Here is an 18954-nt window from a genome sequence, read left to right on the forward strand (position 1 = left end):
GAAGAAGCTCTGATGCATTAACCAGTCTAAATATAAGACACTTCCTGATAAACACTGAGACATCACCTGCATTGTAGTTGGTCTAAATGTGTGGAAGGCATTATAGCCCTGCACAGCCAAAGTACTCTCTGCAATTTTAACTAAGTCTCAATCACTAGTCAGACATCTGCATCCAACAAGGTGAAGAAGGCTTGTAGGGAGTGGAGTTTTTTTTTGTTTAGGCTCCTAGTGTTGATAGCAACACCTTCATGTTATCCATTGCTCCTACAGTTATGTTGGTAGGTATATCTGGTTGGGATTTCATGAAAAGGTAGTATGGGAGTGGAGAATGGCTTAGCCAGTATTCCAAAACCTAACTGCACAGGAGCAGACCATCCCTGGAAAAGCAGAATGGGATGTCATTATGTCCTCCTAGGTTAACAAATACTGCACCCTCTTCAAATGACATCAAACACTAAGATAGTTATTGAAATTGATTATTTTTTGCTCTTATTGTAACATCATTCCTGGAGACTGTAAAACACTGGTCAGTGTTCTAGGATTATACCAGGATAGGACACATAGTCAGAGAGGTCCATCATGTCTCTGCTCATATAGCCCAGGGAGGTACACCCACATGTACTATGACAGAGTCATACTGGTACATGCTGATCAAGGACTTGAGTGCTTATGTGATATGATGGATCCTGGCACCAGACAAGCAAATGAATGTCACTGTTTTCTTCCTAAGCCTCGTAAGAGGTGCATCTTTATGTTTTACAATGGAGTTTTCGATGACTAGAATATTTGTTTGGTTAGATGTCTGCATTATGGGCTTAGCATCTAAGACTTTTGGAGTCATAGTGCTATATAAGGTTTAGGCTTTGAGTTTGAGTGTATTGCTGATATTTAATGCCTGTGTTATGTTCTGGGGGTCTTTGTGGTTTAGGTAAGTTAGTCTTATGTACCTCAGGATATGATTGATTATGTCTTGCATGAGTACCGTAGTGAGTTGAGTTTTTTTCTTTCTTTCTTTCTTTTTTCTTTCCTACCTACTTACCCTAACTGTGTCAACCCCACAAATATCTTTTCAGGGGTGACCTAGGAATGCTGTCTGGATAAGTGATCTGCTCAGAGTCATTCAGTAGACAAATGGAGGCTGAGGAAATTAAACCCTTGACTACAGAATGAAACTTGTTAGCAAACTGCCAGAGATATTAATACTTTTCTCAGCAGTATTTATCATTGTAAACAGAGGTTTAGAAACAATTTTGCATCACTGGAATTATGATAACAGGTTAGAACAGATTCTATTTTGTATAATAACTGGAATTATATCAAATATGGTACTTGCTTGCTTGAAAAACATGGAACTTCAAATTCAAACAAAAGCAACAACATAATTTCTTTGTACTCTTGTAAGGATCTCTTTACTTTGCTATGGAAATGAGTTAAAGCACAGCATCGCTACAATATCACATCTAATCTAAAATGTTCAGTATACTCATGGCATAATGACTCCCAAGTTTTCCAGAGCAACCATTCCATTATAACAACCACATTCTCAGTATTTTGCTTAAATTCAGAAGAATGTGATAATCTTGTATATGGTGGCTAAAATGAAAGCCACTGCAGAACATTTCCACTTGTACCTTTTTATACAACAACTACTCTTACATCATGTCAGCAAGAAGTGCAATTCTGGCAGCATCCATATTGGCATGTCATCAAGAAGGGCAATTCTGGCAGTGTCCATATTGGCTTGAACAATTAAGTTAGTCATGTCAGAAATATGTGATTTTATTTGAGAGATGCCTTTCAGTTCACTGCGCTGTTGTTACACTGAATAATAGCTAAGAATGCAGCTTACAATATTAATATAACATTTTACTTAAAAGGTACCAAACCCTACTAATAAAGCTCTATCACAAAAAAAAGGTTTACAGAAGGGCAAACTACCTGTTTTGACTGCTACATCTAGTTTCTGATACAAAGAATATCAATGTGTTTTAAAATTAAGCATTAAGAATGTCAAACAGAAGAAGCATAGCATATGAACAAACTCTGCAACAGCAGAGAATATGCTTTGTTGCATTTTAAAACAACTGTGTCTTCATTTGCAACAGTCATGGATGCTGCCAGAGGAGAACTTGGGGAACCAGATTTCAGCACCGTACAAGTCAATGTTAGTCTCCATAGTAACTAACTACGTTGTTACATGAGCCTGCCTGTTTATTAGTAAGTAAAAACAGCTGCACTTCCTTGACTCTAAATTGTATTCAGCTGGAGTGATCACTAAATGGTTTCTCTTTCAAAATGGATATATCGAAAATTAAATGGTCTTCTAAGGATTACAATTTAAAAGAACTGGTTACCAAGTTTCAAGATTCTTTTCCCTTGTATATTAAAATCACAGAAGGTTTTCTTGGGAAACAAGAAGTTGACAGCATTAGTTCCAGCACAGTAAGTTTGATGCGACAATTCACTTAAGAAGCATTTTACTGAGAAAGTCATTGTTTTATATGACTTAGAGTTATAAACATATCTGCATGGAATTTAAGATAAACTATTGTATTCTTGCAGCTTCAATTATTTATCCAAGATAATATGCTGAGATGGTACATAACCAAAATCAAAATAACAGACAGCTCACAGAGATACAAAAAAATCGCTTAATGTTTTACTAAAACAAATAAAACTTAAAGTTTTATTAAAACAAGTCGATACATGCAGTAGCATTTCTTCTAGATATATATTTTTTATTAGATGAGAATGTATGGACAGCAATCAACATCAAATATATGAAGATTAGACAGGTGCTTTAAGCGTTCCCTGGTTTGAGATTTAACTCCAGGGCAATGCATGATTACTTTAGTAAACAGTGTAATGTTAAAATACAGACAAACGTTTTGCTTAGGTGACAGTAAGTTTTACATTTCATTAGTTAACATAAAGAGACACAGACAATAGATTTCTATTTCCAATTTTATTTACAAGAGCTGTAAAATCGGTTTTGTATAATGCACCATTAAACCTGGCACATGTTTTAAAAAGGCATTATGTTTGCTAGAGTTCACATTATCTTTAGTATGGTTACACTTGGTTGCTTTAAAGGTCATGTTTGAGTACACTTCATGTTCATTTGTGAAAGTCAGAGTTGTTTCACTAACGTAAGGCTGTTGCTTTTAATTATATGTATATTTGTTAATTCTGTTTATCTTTTATTATTTCTTATGCACTGTAGTTGATAGCAATGTTACTGTCAGGCATTCCTTTTATTCTGTAATATTTTCAAGTGGGAAAAGGTCTTAATTTGTAAATTTTAGATTTGTCATGGCATCAGAATCAAAATCACGTTAGATATCAAGCAGGAATGGCATAACAGATTATTCATATAAATCCAGTTTAATTCTAAAAGTAAATGTTCATCAGAAAGTTAGCTCATATCTAAGATTTCCAGAAAATAGTTATTGCATTACTGATACATGCATGCATTTTTTGCTACAGTTAGGATATCTGAGAAATCCTCTCATTTTCCTTATAGAACAGTGTGCTTGCATGAACAAGCTAATATTGTTGATATACAAGAAGCCATGATTCGCTTGATAGAGCTGTAAATATGGTCTGGAGAGTTAGACAGTAGTAGTTACGATCATTGCATGTCAAATTCCATGCAACAGAAAGTGGTGAAGCGATCGTATCAACAGATCAAGATAAGTTTTTCCTGATCATTAAGGTTTGCTTTCATGCAGTGATGCTTAACTTGGCATTTAATGTATTTTCTTCAAACTAAAACATTAAGAAAGAAAGAAAGAATCTCCCAAAATGGACTATGGGTGTGGATAAATAACTTCACTTACTTGTTAATGAATTACAGGAAATAAATCCTTCTCGTAGGTTGAACTAAATTAATTCTACTTTGACATATCCTTTATGCTGAACTCCCCTTGTCAAGTAAACATCTCTTTATTTAAGGACTATTATGCAAACTACTTTGTTTCAACCTATATTGGCCTTGGAATTATTTAGAGAAAGAACACAGGAAAATAGCCCACTACATGATGAAGGCATATTAGAGTTGGGAGATGTTATTGTGTATACTAATGTGTAAAGACATTAATGAGGCTGCATAATTGTGTGTGTGTGTGTGTGTGTGTGTGTGTGTGTGTGTGTGTGTGTGTGTGTGTGTGTGTGTGTGTGTGTGTGTGCATGCGCAGGTGCGTGTGTGAGCAGGCAGGTGTGCATGCAAGTATGAGGTAGATAGACAGGCAGATAGACAAAGAGAGAGAGAGAGTCAGAGACAGAGAGACAGAGAGGCAGAGAGAGAGAGAGAAAACAGCTTAAAAAGTTCTTAAGTAATGTTAATTGTTCTTTCAGTATAACAGCTACACCCATGTAGATCAGTAATCTTGCTTCAGTTATGCATTCTACATTGTCTACTCTGCTAGAAACATGCCATTTACTTATTAGAAAAATGTAATACAACAAGAAAAATAAGGTGTGCATGGCTTATGCTTATGAAGTGTCTCTGATGTCTCTGAACATGGACAGCTAAGAGGAGGGAAGAGACAGCAGAGCCATGGTCAAGCCCAGAGAATCTTTATAGAAAGTGTCGGAAGATTGGATTTGATAGGCAGTGGCAGGACAGGAAGGAGAAGGCATTGCCAGCAGTAGGGCTGCAGACAAAATACACAGGCAGAATGCGTGGTGCTTCTCTGGAACTGCCTGTATGACTGTAGAATGTGAGCCCAGGGAAGGGCACCTGGATAAGAAGATGAAGATGAGCAAACCTCCTGTTTAAGGGCCAGCAGTCAGCCAAAGAAATCCACTGTACAATGGCATCCTTCTGCTGACAAAATCACTTTCCACATGACTGCAAGTAGCAGTCAGAGACAACCAGTGTACATTCATGCTAAACTACATACTATATGACACACTTGTGATTTTTAATATGTAGCCATGTGAAGCATGCTAAACAAAGTGTGCAGGGAAAATATGCACCTCTTGGAATGATTTGATATAATGCAATGTACTTTTTCGCTTCCTTGTTTATCTTTCTCTCATTGTCCGATCTCCAGCTTATTTTTGATAATAAATGACATTATGTTCTGGACCTGCTGACACTATTTCTAACTGTGTTTGCAAAACCATATTGCCATGCTCTTTCCATAAAGGGAGTTCTTGCGGTGGAATATAACTTTATTGTAATAAAAAAATGTCTGATTCAAGTAACTAAGAGGGCTAACAAACATGCACTCCCTATCTATGAATACAGAAGATGACTACTGCCTGTGACAGGGACTGCTGAGCACCTTTTCATGAGTTTAGAGAAGAAGAAGACATGAACTAGAGAATAGGAGAATTTCTTCAACTTTTGTAATTCTATTTTGTTTTCAGTTACCTGTAATAATATCAAGAGTGGCTTATATTTCATTTATTATGTCATTATTTCTGTGCGTCATTTGTTTTGTCCATCTATGCAGGGAGCATTTCCCTTCTTTTCTTGAAGCTTTATTCAAACTACTTGTATTTGTTGCTGGTTGGATAGTGCGAGGTCAGTAATGTTTTCTTGTAAGATCACATTTTAGGAAAAAGGAAATCCTGGACAAAAAAACTTCAGCAAGATGTAGGAAAGCCTTCTATGAATAATGCCTATAAAGTATAACTTAACTGTTTTTATTTATAACAGATTGATAAGAACTACATGCAGACAAAACTGACTATTGCTTCCAGTGAGTGTGGTCTTTCATATTTGCGTCCTGGGAACATATTTCAGTATTTTGTAGCTATAACAAAGAGATGAGTTGTAAGGATGAAATAATAGCTATTTTAAATTGTTTTGTGAAAGTAAATGTCTTAACTTTGCTTCACTGCATGTTGTTCTGGAAGTGCCAAATAGCATTTTTCCCACATCAGTAAACATTTTTGGCCTCTGCTTTAGTTTAAAGGAGAAATAACATGTAATACTTCTGTTTTCCTTAAACTCATGCCACTGTGATATACTGTGAATTCTATTAACTTCAATGATATCAGCACAGGGAAAGTGTAAGGTGTGTTCATTAAAGGCTATAGGTGTACCTCATGCTATCCCTGCTGTAATATTAGAGAAGGATGCATTAAATTTATTTGGGTCATGGCTGAATAAAAAGTTTGCAAAACTGTTGCTTAAAAACAGACTTAAACAAAAAAGGAATGACAAGGGCCTGCATTCATCACATGACTCAATTCAATAAATGCTACACAGCATCTAAGAATATCGGAAAAACACTTTAAAGAGTGCTCATAGCCCATCATTTAATGTTCATTCATTTTCCAATAGTTGGTATTTTATCCTGAGTTGAGGCCTATCTTGCCATTCAGCAGGTATACGACAGTGAATTAATCTACAATGGTATGCTAAGCCCAGCACAGGACATGTACACGACACACACCCCCGCCACCCCCCCACACACACACACACACTGATACAACCACACACCCATGAGACATGCAGACTGCACAAAAAAAGGACCACAGTCAAGAGTCAAATTGGAGAACCAGGTGTTGTGAGCCAGAAATGTTAAACAATGTGCCACTGTACTATCTTATTTTAACATGCTCTATCTAAATAAGAAAGTGAGATTGATATATAAATATGGCCGCATAGCATTAGTTGCAGTCTGATAAAGCACTGGCATGCATTCACATTAAATCAATCATGATATACAGGAATCACAAAGGTTGAAAAAAAAGAAAAGAATGTTCATTTCAGTAGCTGTACAAACAGCTATGCTGCTAAACATAGCTGATGTAGTCAACTTTACTAGCAAAGGAACGCCCCCTCTCATTCAGTAGTACAGACAGCATTTCAAGATTGATAAAGTTAGGGTGAAAACTACAAGTTTTTTTGTAAACTGTAGAACTGTCCTTTTGAAGACAATCAATCAATCAATCAATCACACCATTCATATGTGGATGATGTTTTCTTTGCCAGATATAGCAATGCAAAAGTATTAGTCATTCAGTTTAAGTTATGACATGTTCCAGCAGGTCATTTAAGTTTTCATTTTGTATATTTAGTTCTTCTGGACAGAGCTGATGATTAGGAGGGTGTGGACTCCCATCATTTATCCTGTGCATTCATCATACAACTGTATTGCTTATGCTGCAGGCTAGCAACATGCCTGTAATATCCTTCCTTTCAGCTCAAATGAACAAAAACATGTCATACCCTTACAATGTACTTAAAAAAAAATCAAAGTTACATGGTCTATGATACAGAAAGAGAGAGAGAGAGACAGAAAATACATAATCTGTTATCCACAGTTGCAATTAAGTATTGATTCAAACTCAAAAAATATTATTTAGTAAGGGGGCAGAGCTGTCAACACCCTCCCATGCAGGGAGCTTTGTCATGTGTGCCCTCTTCTTATTATAACAGATCTAAGGTCAAAAAGGACAATTTACCCTGAACTTAAATGATAATCTGTTACCTTGATAAGTGAATTGGTTTACATGGGCTCTTTTCAGCTGCCACCCAGGCCACAAGGAGAAAGGTAAATGCAATACATGTGGACAGTTTGATTAACCAATCATTCTCCATGTTGCTGGGAAGTGGGAGAAAACTGGACTTGCTGACATAGGGAGAACATGCAGACTCCACCCAGACAGTAACCAGATGTTAGGAGTAAACTGTAGAGCTGTGAGAGAAAGAGAAAGAGAAAGGGAGAGAGAGAGAGAGAGAGAGCAAGAGAGTCCTCTCAACTGTACAAATTTTTGCAGAATGTCTGGATTTTTGCCCCATAATTTTGGTATGTTCCTCATAAAAACTGTGATTTTTGACAAATCACTGGGATGATCTAAGGATGAAAGTCATTAAATAAAAGCATACATTTGATTTTCAGACTTCATATCTTGCAGAAAATGCATGCTGACACTAATCCTGTTCTTCTAGCAACTTTCTAAGAGCAATATTTAAAATGTGTCCCTATTTTTGGGCATTTGTCCCCCCATAATGTCAGGAATTATCCAGATTTCTGGCACTGAGAGGTTGAGAGGTATGGGAAAGAGAGATAGACAGAGAGAGGGGAAACAGAGGTTAACTACTGAGCCATACATCAAAAAAATGGATTTAACCATGACATCTCCTGCTTACAAGCTACAACGTCTTCATCCTGATTACATCATTTTCATTTAAATTCATTAACACCACTGCATCCACTAGTGGTGCTGTTGTGAAACTGAATGACTCCATAAAATCATTCTTTGGAACCACAAAAAATAAGTTAGGCCACATTTGAATCCTGACTGTTGACACTTTTATGAGGTGGTTTGAAGAAATGATTATATTATAAATTAAAATTCAAAACACTAAAATACAATATCTATGAAAATGCATTTGTTGAATGAAATCAGGCTATAACACATCTGTGTGAATGAATTCAGAGAATACCATGCCAAAGGGAGTTCATTTGTTAAATGAATAAAGACTTACTATTTTAGCAAATGGTAAGAGGTTTGGTTCAACATTGCATAACAGTCATGTTGCAAACTTACCAAAACAAGTTACTGGAGGAGAAAAGGCACAAATCAAGGCAGAAGTGCTGTGTCCAAAGGATAATCTGTCAACAATCCACAAAAACTAATGTAGTGCAGCAAGGCCAATAAACGCTCCACGATACTGAAGGTACGATGAGTATCTTTATTAACACAAGACACAGTGCGTCGACCTAGGTTTCGTCCGACTCCTCGGACTTCTTCAGAACACTGTAGCACCCCAGTCTGAGTGCTTATATATTCACTTTAATTACATTAATTAATCCATCAAGTCACTTAATTGTATAATAAGACAAATGAATGATCAGCTTTAAAAATGAAACCAAGGTTGAGAAACACAGTTTAAAACATAAACACACTTAATAATGCTAACAATATTAAATAAAAACACTTAGTACATACATGACCTTGCTTAAAAAAAAACAAAATATATATATATATATATATACATATGTATGAATGTTGCATAAATATATTGATGTATTGATATATAATTGAAAAATATATATGTGTATAAATAATTGAATATTAAATACTGTAAGTTATATCAATTGTTTTACACGCAATGTGGTTTACATTGCAGTATGCCAAACATGTGACAGTTTTTATGTTGGGAAAAGTAGTAGGTTGTTACGGGACAGGATTAAAGAACATATATTAGATATTAAAAATGGGAAATTAACCAATGCCTTAGCAAGACATATAAATCAATTTAATAGTCACCAGTTTAAGTTTTTTGGAATATTCCATCAGGGCATTGATCCACAAGGAAAAATTACTAAATTTAACCTTGACACAGTGGAATTAAGAATTCAAATTTTATTGAACGCCAACCAACATCCTGGTTTAAACGAATATATTAGCATAAAACCCATTTTATGGTTACATAACATTAAAGGAACCTAATAGGTATATTTAGCACTATACATTTAACACATTTGAATATATACACATAATAATTTTTGCACACAAGTATTTTAGTGATATTTTGTATATATATATATTTATAAACATATATTTTTTTATATAACCATATTTATATTTATTTATTTTCTTGTGTTTCACATTTACGGCCAGTTTCATCATTTTTTTAAACATTATAAATATTTTTAAATATTGTCAATTACAAGTTTTTATTCATAATTTAATATATACAAATATGTTAATACACATGTTTTTATACAGATTGATATTTTATCGTCTCATTTAAGTGCAATGGATGAGCAATTTTATGTAATATTGTAACAATTTATTATACAACACTTATAGCACCACACATTACACATTTTGGAATCTTAGTATACACTTGGGTATCTGTTGGTTTATTATATTATATAACATATTAAACAACATGAATTGAGATATGTTTTTTATAAACAAGGGGTTTTAACTTACAATATTTAATATTCAATTATTTATACACATATATATTTTTCAATTATATATCAATACATCAATATATTTATGCAACATTCATACATATGTATATATATATATATATATATATATATATTTTGTTTTTTTTTAAGCAAGGTCATGTATGTACTAAGTGTTTTTATTTAATATTGTTAGCATTATTAAGTGTGTTTATGTTTTAAACTGTGTTTCTCAACCTTGGTTTCATTTTTAAAGCTGATCATTCATTTGTCTTATTATACAATTAAGTGACTTGATGGATTAATTAATGTAATTAAAGTGAATATATAAGCACTCAGACTGGGGTGCTACAGTGTTCTGAAGAAGTCCGAGGAGTCGGACGAAACCTAGGTCGACGCACTGTGTCTTGTGTTAATAAAGATACTCATCGTACCTTCAGTATCGTGGAGCGTTTATTGGCCTTGCTGCACTACATTAGTTTTTGTGGATTGTTGACAGATTATCCTTTGGACACAGCACTTCTGCCTTGATTTGTGCCTTTTCTCCTCCAGTAACTTGTTTTGGTGATGTTTGGTTCCCGGTGCAGACATGTTGCAAACTTACTTTGTGTTGTATATACAGTTATTGTACATTTCAGTGCTAAAGGGTACTTTCACAGTCACAGTACTTGCTGATATGTGGCAAGGATGAGAAGCTACACACACACATTATATATATATATATATATATATATATATATATATATATATATATATATATATACATAAATATAAATATACATATAATTATTTATTTATTTTGGGGAGGAACTTGTTCACTAAGTGTAGCCATCCTCCAGGTAGCTCTCAGAGGATTTTATCATGCTTGCCATACCAATCCCCTGAGTGTGCTCTCTATGTCTCAAAGGATGGGTAGGCAATGGGGTATTGTGAGGGCATGGCACCTACATCTGCAAGTAATGCTATTCCCCTATAGTGCCAGCCCATTATAGGCAGAAACCTTTATCCATGTCTACTCTTCACCAAGGATCATAGGCAGACTGCATATCCAGGGACACTGCCCCTAGCCTCCCTCTGGCAGAGGTCAGCAAGGTCTACTTCATGATAACTGCCTTTCAACAGGTGGCTCTAACAGGGTTTAGGTCAGAAGTCAAAGTGTGGTTGGCAGGGTCATAGTCAGGGCTTCATAACTCTGAACTGGCAGAAACTTGTAGTACATAAATAGGTTAGTGGAAATGGGCATTTTGCCAGTTTCATGGTGAAATCCTATAAATGGGCAAAGTTGGAAGTGGTGTTGGCAGGACTGTAATGCCTACCACACATTTAGACCAGCCACTCTACATAAATGAGCAAAAGATGGAGTTCTCTCAATTTACATCAAGGCTGGTCAAACAGTCTGATGTGCTTGAGCTTCTCCACATCAAAATTACCATTGGCTAAGTTACATACTATATCCTTGCAAGCTGTAGTTCCCCCTCTATGATATAGGAAACCCATAATGCATAATTAAATGTACTGGAGACATTCCCTATTCAACAAAACACCATATTCATGGGCGACATTGACTTCCCCACTATAAGCTAGGAACCATACCTGACCTCAAACATGCACGCCCAGATATTCATGGACTTTGTAAACACAAACACCCTGAAACAGCTAGTCTATAAACCACTATTGGTGCAAACAACCTTGACCCGATCCTCACAAACATGGAAGAATATTGCAGCCTTCCCCTCCACAGTGTAATGTCCTCACTGGCAAGGTTTGATCATAAAGCTATCTTCCTCACTGGACAGGAAGGATCATAAAAGGCTTTCCCCTCTGAAATAAAAATGAAACCCGGGGCCCCAGCTAACCCTGGAACTTTTAGGAATTATTTAAGGCAAACTTCCTACTAAGCCAGATTTGAGGTAAAAATACCCTCCCAGGCCTTAAAGGCAATACATAGCAATGTACTGAACTAAATGTAAATCCACCCATACTGAACTGGAAGATATAGACTGTACTAGCCAACAAATGTATTTCCAATTTTAACCAACTCTTCCCCCAGAGACCCCTCAGGAAATACCCGCCCACAAATATCACTATAGAACAGGTCCTCAAAGTACTTATCCAGGGCCAAGAACACTGCATTAATGGGCCCTGATTATATCCCATTATGCATCCTTAATAGCTTGAAACATGATCTATCAGACCACTAAAATCACTATGTAACCATAGCCTCCAGACAGACTTCACGCCAAGTGAATGGAGAACTGCAATAATCATCCCTCTGCACAAGGGTGGGACATTTATGGACCCAGGTAACTACAAACCCATAAGACTGACTAGCCTCATATGCAAAACCATGAAAAAAATATAAAGCAAATGATAAACAATAGCATAAGAAACCTTCAGACACTGTATATAACCCAGTTTGGTTTCATCAAGGACCTCCTCATCCTGGTAGATGTTTTTGAGAAGGTCACCAAAACAATGGACAAGGACAAAATATTGCATACTACTTACTCTGGCATGGCCAAAGCAATTGAAACAATAACTCAACTGGGCATTGTAGACATCCTCACTAAATTAGGTATAAACCCCTGTGTTACCAGATGAATAGACAAATGGCTCACAGATTAATTCCACAAAGTTAGGATAAGGGAGTCTGCCTCCATAAAGAAGCCAGTTGCTAGCAGTGCCCAGTCAAAGCTTGATGCTGGGGTCACTCCTTTTTGGCATCTACTTCAATGAAGTCAAGGCCAACATCAAAAGCCTGTGGCTGACCAAGTTTGCAGATGATTGAAAATTAGGCACAGTCATAGAATCCCCCAAAGACACAAATATACTCCTGGAAAGCCTGACACAGACTAATAACTGGTGCCAGAGCCACAGTCTAAAACTCAGTGCCAAGAAATGCATAATAGTATCCTTTGGGAAGATGGCTACTCCTGAAAATTACGACATTAATAATACACCTCTAAGAGTACACCCAGTCTTTTACCATCATGTGTCTATGGTAGTAAGGAAACCATTCTATGCTGCAAAATGTATAACCAAGGGTGTGGCATCTAGGTCCAAGGATGCCACTGTTCCACTGTATTTGGCCCACATCAGATCAAACACTGAATACATCACCCCTTTAGTATGTTCATTACCAGGCATATGCTCACAAAAAATGGTGTAAAACATGTCCTACTTGGACTGCTTCAAAGTCCAATCCATGTGGTCAGTCTCCTACAGACTGCTGAGAGGCAATCTATGCCTGGCCTACAAAGCATCCTCTGGTCTCACTCTGATGGACCCGTTGCACATCTGCAAAACAACTAGCATTAGAACTACCCTACTGTGGGACCTAAACATCACCTGTGACATAAATAGGACATGATTAATTTATGCAGACATTATTATTGACCATATGCTCTATACATGAGAATTTTTTGCCTTTAAAGAACCAGGTACAACTAAAACTCTAGCAACAGTTCTCTATTTATGCCAGGTATTGTTGCGGTCTGTACTGTCATGTACAACCATACCTCTCAACTGTACAGATTTTCATAGAATGCCAATAGTTTTACCTCATATTTTTAGTCTGTTTCTCATAAAATTTTTAGTTTTCCAGAATCACTGAGAACTGAAATCACTAAATAATTACATACATTTGAGTTACAGACTTCTTATCCTTCAGAAAACTCATGCTAACACACATCCTGTTATTCTAGTAATTTTATAAATTTATGAGAGCAATATTTAAAATCAGTCCCCATTTTAGACCTTTGTCCTATTAGTAAGGCTTTGTTCAGATTTATTATGATAAGAGGTTGAGAGATATGTGCACAACATTACCTGTAATGTACTTTCACTATTCATAATTAACCACTGTTTGTATTGTGCAACTAGCTAATTATGTAATTTGAACTCTCTACTATGAATCTTCTTTAGTTCCTGCAACTTCTATACTTAGAAACATTTTCTGTTAATGTCCTCATTTACTGCCATTATAGTTGTTTTAGTCATTGTTATTTGTATTTTGAATTGCTTAACATTGTTAATCTACAAACTGGAACTTGCTAATACACTCAGTATCTTAGTGGAACAGTATGTGTATACTAATGAATTAACATTTTAAAGAACCTGCTACAGCTGAAAATTCATTAGAAACCTCTGTGTGTAGTACTGAAATGCACAGCTACCTAACCTGCAGCTTAGGACTGCATGAAATGTTTTGATGACTGGACAATAAGCTTCAGGACTGGCTAGAATAAATATGTTGATGACTTGCAAACTGCACTCACTGAATTTCTAAATTACTACCAGCATCCATTTATCTTTGTTCTTAGTTATAATTATGTCTTGCAGCTAGGTGAAAAGTTTATTGAATGTCATCTTTTACATAGATCTAGATGGAACAGCATGAAGCTTAAAAAGAAGTCAATACATGAGTTGCACTGCAATTGATTTCCATGAAAGAATTTAAGTATTATTATCCCTCACTCATTAGATGGACGTTACCACAATGGGCAACATGACTGTGTCAGTGATATATGAAAGGAAAATACAGATGTTTAAATATACAGGTAAATATGTGATATGGGAAAATAGCACTATGTGATAATGAAGTGAAAGGTCTTATACAAAATTGGTGCTCAATTAAGAAGCTGCAGATTATAGTTAAGGACAATAGTAAACGTGTCACTTATGCAAAGCTCTTCACTTATTGGCAGAGGTTAAATAATGGATAAGGACATAGGAAAATTAGAAGTAATAAATTCAAAAACTCAACTTGGCTCAAATGTTGGCTTGAAATGGAAAGATGTCAGGGGAATGTTTTATGGTTTGATTTCTGAACCAGAAAATTAAGGGTGTTGTATAAAAGAAAGAGCAGTGGGTCTTTAGTCCCCATGGTGCCACTGCTGTAAAAGGCTAACTCAGAGGATATTCTTATCTGTGGAGACTTTAAAAGCTTCTGTGTCACTAGTGTTTTAAGGACTGCACTGTATCCCCTGCAGAAAACCTGACATCTTTCACATCCCTGACAGAGGAAGGCAACTGTCAGAAATCACCATGGCACCGACCAAAGAATTTTCTACTAATTGATATACATAAAAGATTGCTTCAGTGTAACCAAATGATCTTCTAAGTGCATCTGCTATCATGCAAGCAATGGAGATGATATATCAAAGACTTAGTAATGCACAATAATTCCAAGATGTTATCATGGTGATGGATAAGAGCATCAGAGAACATTAGCATAACCTATGACATGTCCTAGATAGGCAGTTAAAACAAAGAGGCAAATGAGAGTTTTTCAAAATTTAAATGTCATATTGTGAGCCTGGGACTGATATAAATGAAATGTGCAGGTTGTAAGACATCTGGATCACAGATTGTGTCATAGTGATTTGATATTTAAAACTGGTAAATGTTTCACAGACTCTCTCAACAATAGTATAACCATTGCAGAAATTGCTATAGAATAGGTCTACACAGAAATGGACTGAGGGCTGTGAATGTGCCTTCAGGGAATCAAGACAAATGATCATGCTGTAGAAGGTACTTATCCATCTTTTCCTATCAAGTTTCAAGTGATGCTTCAAATTATGGGTTTGTTGGTGTTCTGTCTCACAATCTCCAGGATGCTACAGATGAACAGGCAGACAGACAGACAGACTCAGCATTTGTTTCAATGCTGATGACTAAATATGTATACAACTATGCCTAGATAGATTAAAAAAAAACTTTAGTCTCATCCATACAGTAAAACAAAACCAATTAAGCCAGTGTCTATGAAGGTGAAGATTTACACTAATTACAGGTGACTAACCAACCACAGCTGACTGTTCTCATCTCAAGGAAAGACATATCCAAGATGACTACAACTAAGATATCTGATATGCAGTAAAAGGAAGTAAAGTTATTTACCTTTAATTTCTTGAGCACACTGACATCAGACTGCACAATGTCAAAAGGAACATAATGTTCTCCTGAAGGTCAGCAGCCAAGATGACTGACCACACTTACAAACATCAAAACCTAACATTTCCCCTGTGTTTTGGACTTAGGAAATGAGGCTAACAAAAGTCCAAAGCGGGCAAGTCTATTAGTGCTTGCATACTAGGGCAACCACTCAGTGTTCTCATCTCTGGTGATGTTGGTTCCTGAATTTATCTTCTCAGCTTTCTGTGTTCTGATAATAGTGCACTTAAGAAATTAAGGGTAAACAGAAGACTGTTAAGATTGCAATATAGAAATATCTGAGGTCCTCATTGCTATGCTGGTGTTTTATAATGGAGTGATAGGGACTGGATTGGTAGATTACCATTACATCTACATACAGTTAAACTGGCAGTTAGAGAGTTGACAGAGAGGGAGAAAAAATACTCTTTAAGGTACATCATTGTGTAGATGTGGCAGAAGGGGACATAATGATTTAGATCTCTACTGCAAATGTGTGACTGGTGAGGACATTTTTTGCAGTCCCATAGGTATGCACTTGGGATGTTCTTCCCCAGTGGGACAGTGCCTCTCATGAGTCTCCTGTCCAGCCATTGGCCTCTTTCTGGGACACTGCCCCACCCCAGTCTTCTGGATCATTGTGGTGCAATGCACCAGATTACAATCAGAGGCACACAACTGACAGTCATAATCTGACCACTGCCCTATGTCCCTTCTATGGTCTTCAGCATGTCATACCTCCAGCTAGTAGTGAGGCACAGGTGAGTTTTTTTTAGTTCCTCATGAAATGCTTGTTTTTAAATTGCAGCTCTGCTCAAACTATGTGCTGACATTGCCATCTTGAGCCTATGCCTGTCATGAGGCATGACTATTGTGATATCTCTGCCCTAGGTCCAAGGGCAGATATATCTCCAAACCTGCCCACACACACTAGCCTAACCTGTGCTTATAGGCCTGATCACCTCCATCATGCATGCTCTTATGTTCTAGAATAGGTATACCCATCTCTCTGCATGTGCCATCAAGCACCCATGCAACTATTCAAACTTAGGTCCATGTACTAAAAGCAATATTAGGAACAGACAATGATCTGCCAGATCAAAAGCTTTGGTAAAATCAATAAATACTATTCCTGTGAGATGACCTTTAGCCATACCCATTAGGATGTCACTGTCAATGTTCAAATTGACAGTCTAAATCTGACCACTACCTCATGTCAGTGGGCCCAGAAATCACATTAGTTTCTTGACAGAGGTCCTTAGATTTTAATGTAATCTGCACTTTAGATGTAGAGCATGCCTTCTATCACTTTGTCAGCATTGCGGAGGATTGAAACTGGGCTATTGTCTGAGGGGTGTTTGGGACTGATAGGTTTTGGAATTGGCTTGATGATGGCTTTCTTCCATATTGAAGAGAATGTGTAATTGCAGAATGATAGGTTGCAGATTCATTTTAATGGCTCTGGTATGTGTTCTAAGCATGCTTTGTTAAACCACGGGTGTAGACTGCCAGTCCGTAGAACACCATCATCTGGGATTTTGCTGGTAAAGGAATTGAATTGTTTTGTTGTGAATGCTTTAAAGTAGAATGGTGGTAAGAAATCTGGTGGAGTAGGGTCTGGGTGGATCTTGACTAGGTAAGGAGAGGTTATGGAATTCATCAAGGATGTATTCTGTTGTGATTGGGCCTTTTGAGTGATGTATGTTTTGTTGGAATTTAAGATATGTTACTAATTCTTACCTGTAATGTGGTTTACCTGATTCCAGAATTTTTGATTGAGTAAATAAATTGGACTGATGATTCTGGAGGGAGGATGCTTTTTGTCTTTTTATACTTTTTTTTACATAGGTTGCAAATGTTAATGAATCCTTGTTGGATGTGCCTGTGTTGGTTTCCGTTCCACGATCTTTAGGCTTTATCTCAGAGTTTTAGTTCTTTTCTCACCAATTTATTTTGATGTTTGTGAAGGTGTGTAACTTGAGAAAGTGGTTCATAATTTCATATGTTCTTACAAATCTTGTGACCATAAAAGACCATCAAGAAGCTCAGCCACTTCACCCAGTACTGGTGGAAAGCTAGCTGCGCTCCTCATTAAAGAGACTTTATCCACATATTCCTGATGAAAATTTGTGATCACTCATCCAGTCACCCAGAGTGGTTTTAAAGAATGCTAGGGATGTGCTCTGCTTGATGAGTAATGGCAGCATATTCTAGAAATTGGGTATACATTGGGTTAGGTATCTGTCATGCCATTTGGTCTTGTTGATGTAATAGTGTAGGTTTAGATCTTTAGAATGGGTGTTTGTCTTAACTCTTGTTCTGTTTAGATGAGTGAATTCAAAGAGTGCTGGGACATTCACATTATGGAAAGCTAAGCAGAGATCACCCCTCAGTACTTAGTCTATAAGAAACCAAGTAGAGCAACAGAGTTTTTAGTCTATCAGAGTAACCAAGCATAGTGAGACCTGTGATCTTTTTGTTGAAGAAACATTGAAAATTCTCTCTCTGGTTTAGGTACTTGGTGAGGTACATGCCAGTGGGTGTATTATACTCAATGATGTGCCTAATAGGGCTAAATGAAGTGATATTATAAATTCTTTGGACCTTGACAAGATGTCACAAAGGATAAGATGTGTAAGACAGAAGGAGTTTCTAACCACCACAATGACATGGTGGTCAGAATATTTAACAGGAATTTTATCTATGTAGTAAGCAGTAGTGGTGATATAGTCACCAAAGAAAGCTATGCCACATTTCTGGGTGTTAAAAATAAGCCCATGATTAATACTCCAGGCATTTGTTTGGTCCAGACCTTGCTGGAAAATATGAGAATCAGAATGAGTTTTGATAACTACCCCGAGTTTGCTATCATCAACAAACATGTTCAGCAACATTCCCTTGATATTGGCTTTTATGTCACAGAAATATATACCAAAGAGGAGAACACCCAAGATGGTACCTTGTGGGAAACCATTAGTGACATTCTTCTGTCTAGAGCAAATGCCCCAAACCTTAATAGTGTGGGTTCTGTCATGCAGCCAATTACCAGTCCAGTAAACTATGTATGGGTAATTGTTAAGTTGGGAAAGATTGTTAATTTTATTTATTTATTTCACATTTGTTAACC

At 36.6% G+C, this 18954-nt stretch overlaps 1 protein-coding gene across 2 annotated transcripts in view; it reads left to right on the plus strand.

Annotated features, from left to right (window-relative positions):
• Positions 1-2244: 2244 nt before the first annotated feature.
• Positions 2245-18954, plus strand: part of LOC122806973 — a 362457-nt gene continuing 345747 nt past the window's right edge. For both annotated transcript variants that reach the window (XM_044077830.1, XM_044077831.1), the window contains exon 1: positions 2245-2442. In XM_044077830.1, the coding sequence (XP_043933765.1) occupies positions 2296-2442 (147 nt within the window). In that variant the 5' untranslated portion in view covers positions 2245-2295. The remainder of the gene's footprint in view (positions 2443-18954) is intronic.

The sequence above is a fragment of the Protopterus annectens genome, chromosome 7.part0 (genome assembly GCF_019279795.1).
Source record: "Protopterus annectens isolate FY-2018-M chromosome 7.part0, PAN1.0, whole genome shotgun sequence".
NCBI classification, from domain to species: Eukaryota; Metazoa; Chordata; order Ceratodontiformes; family Protopteridae; genus Protopterus; species Protopterus annectens.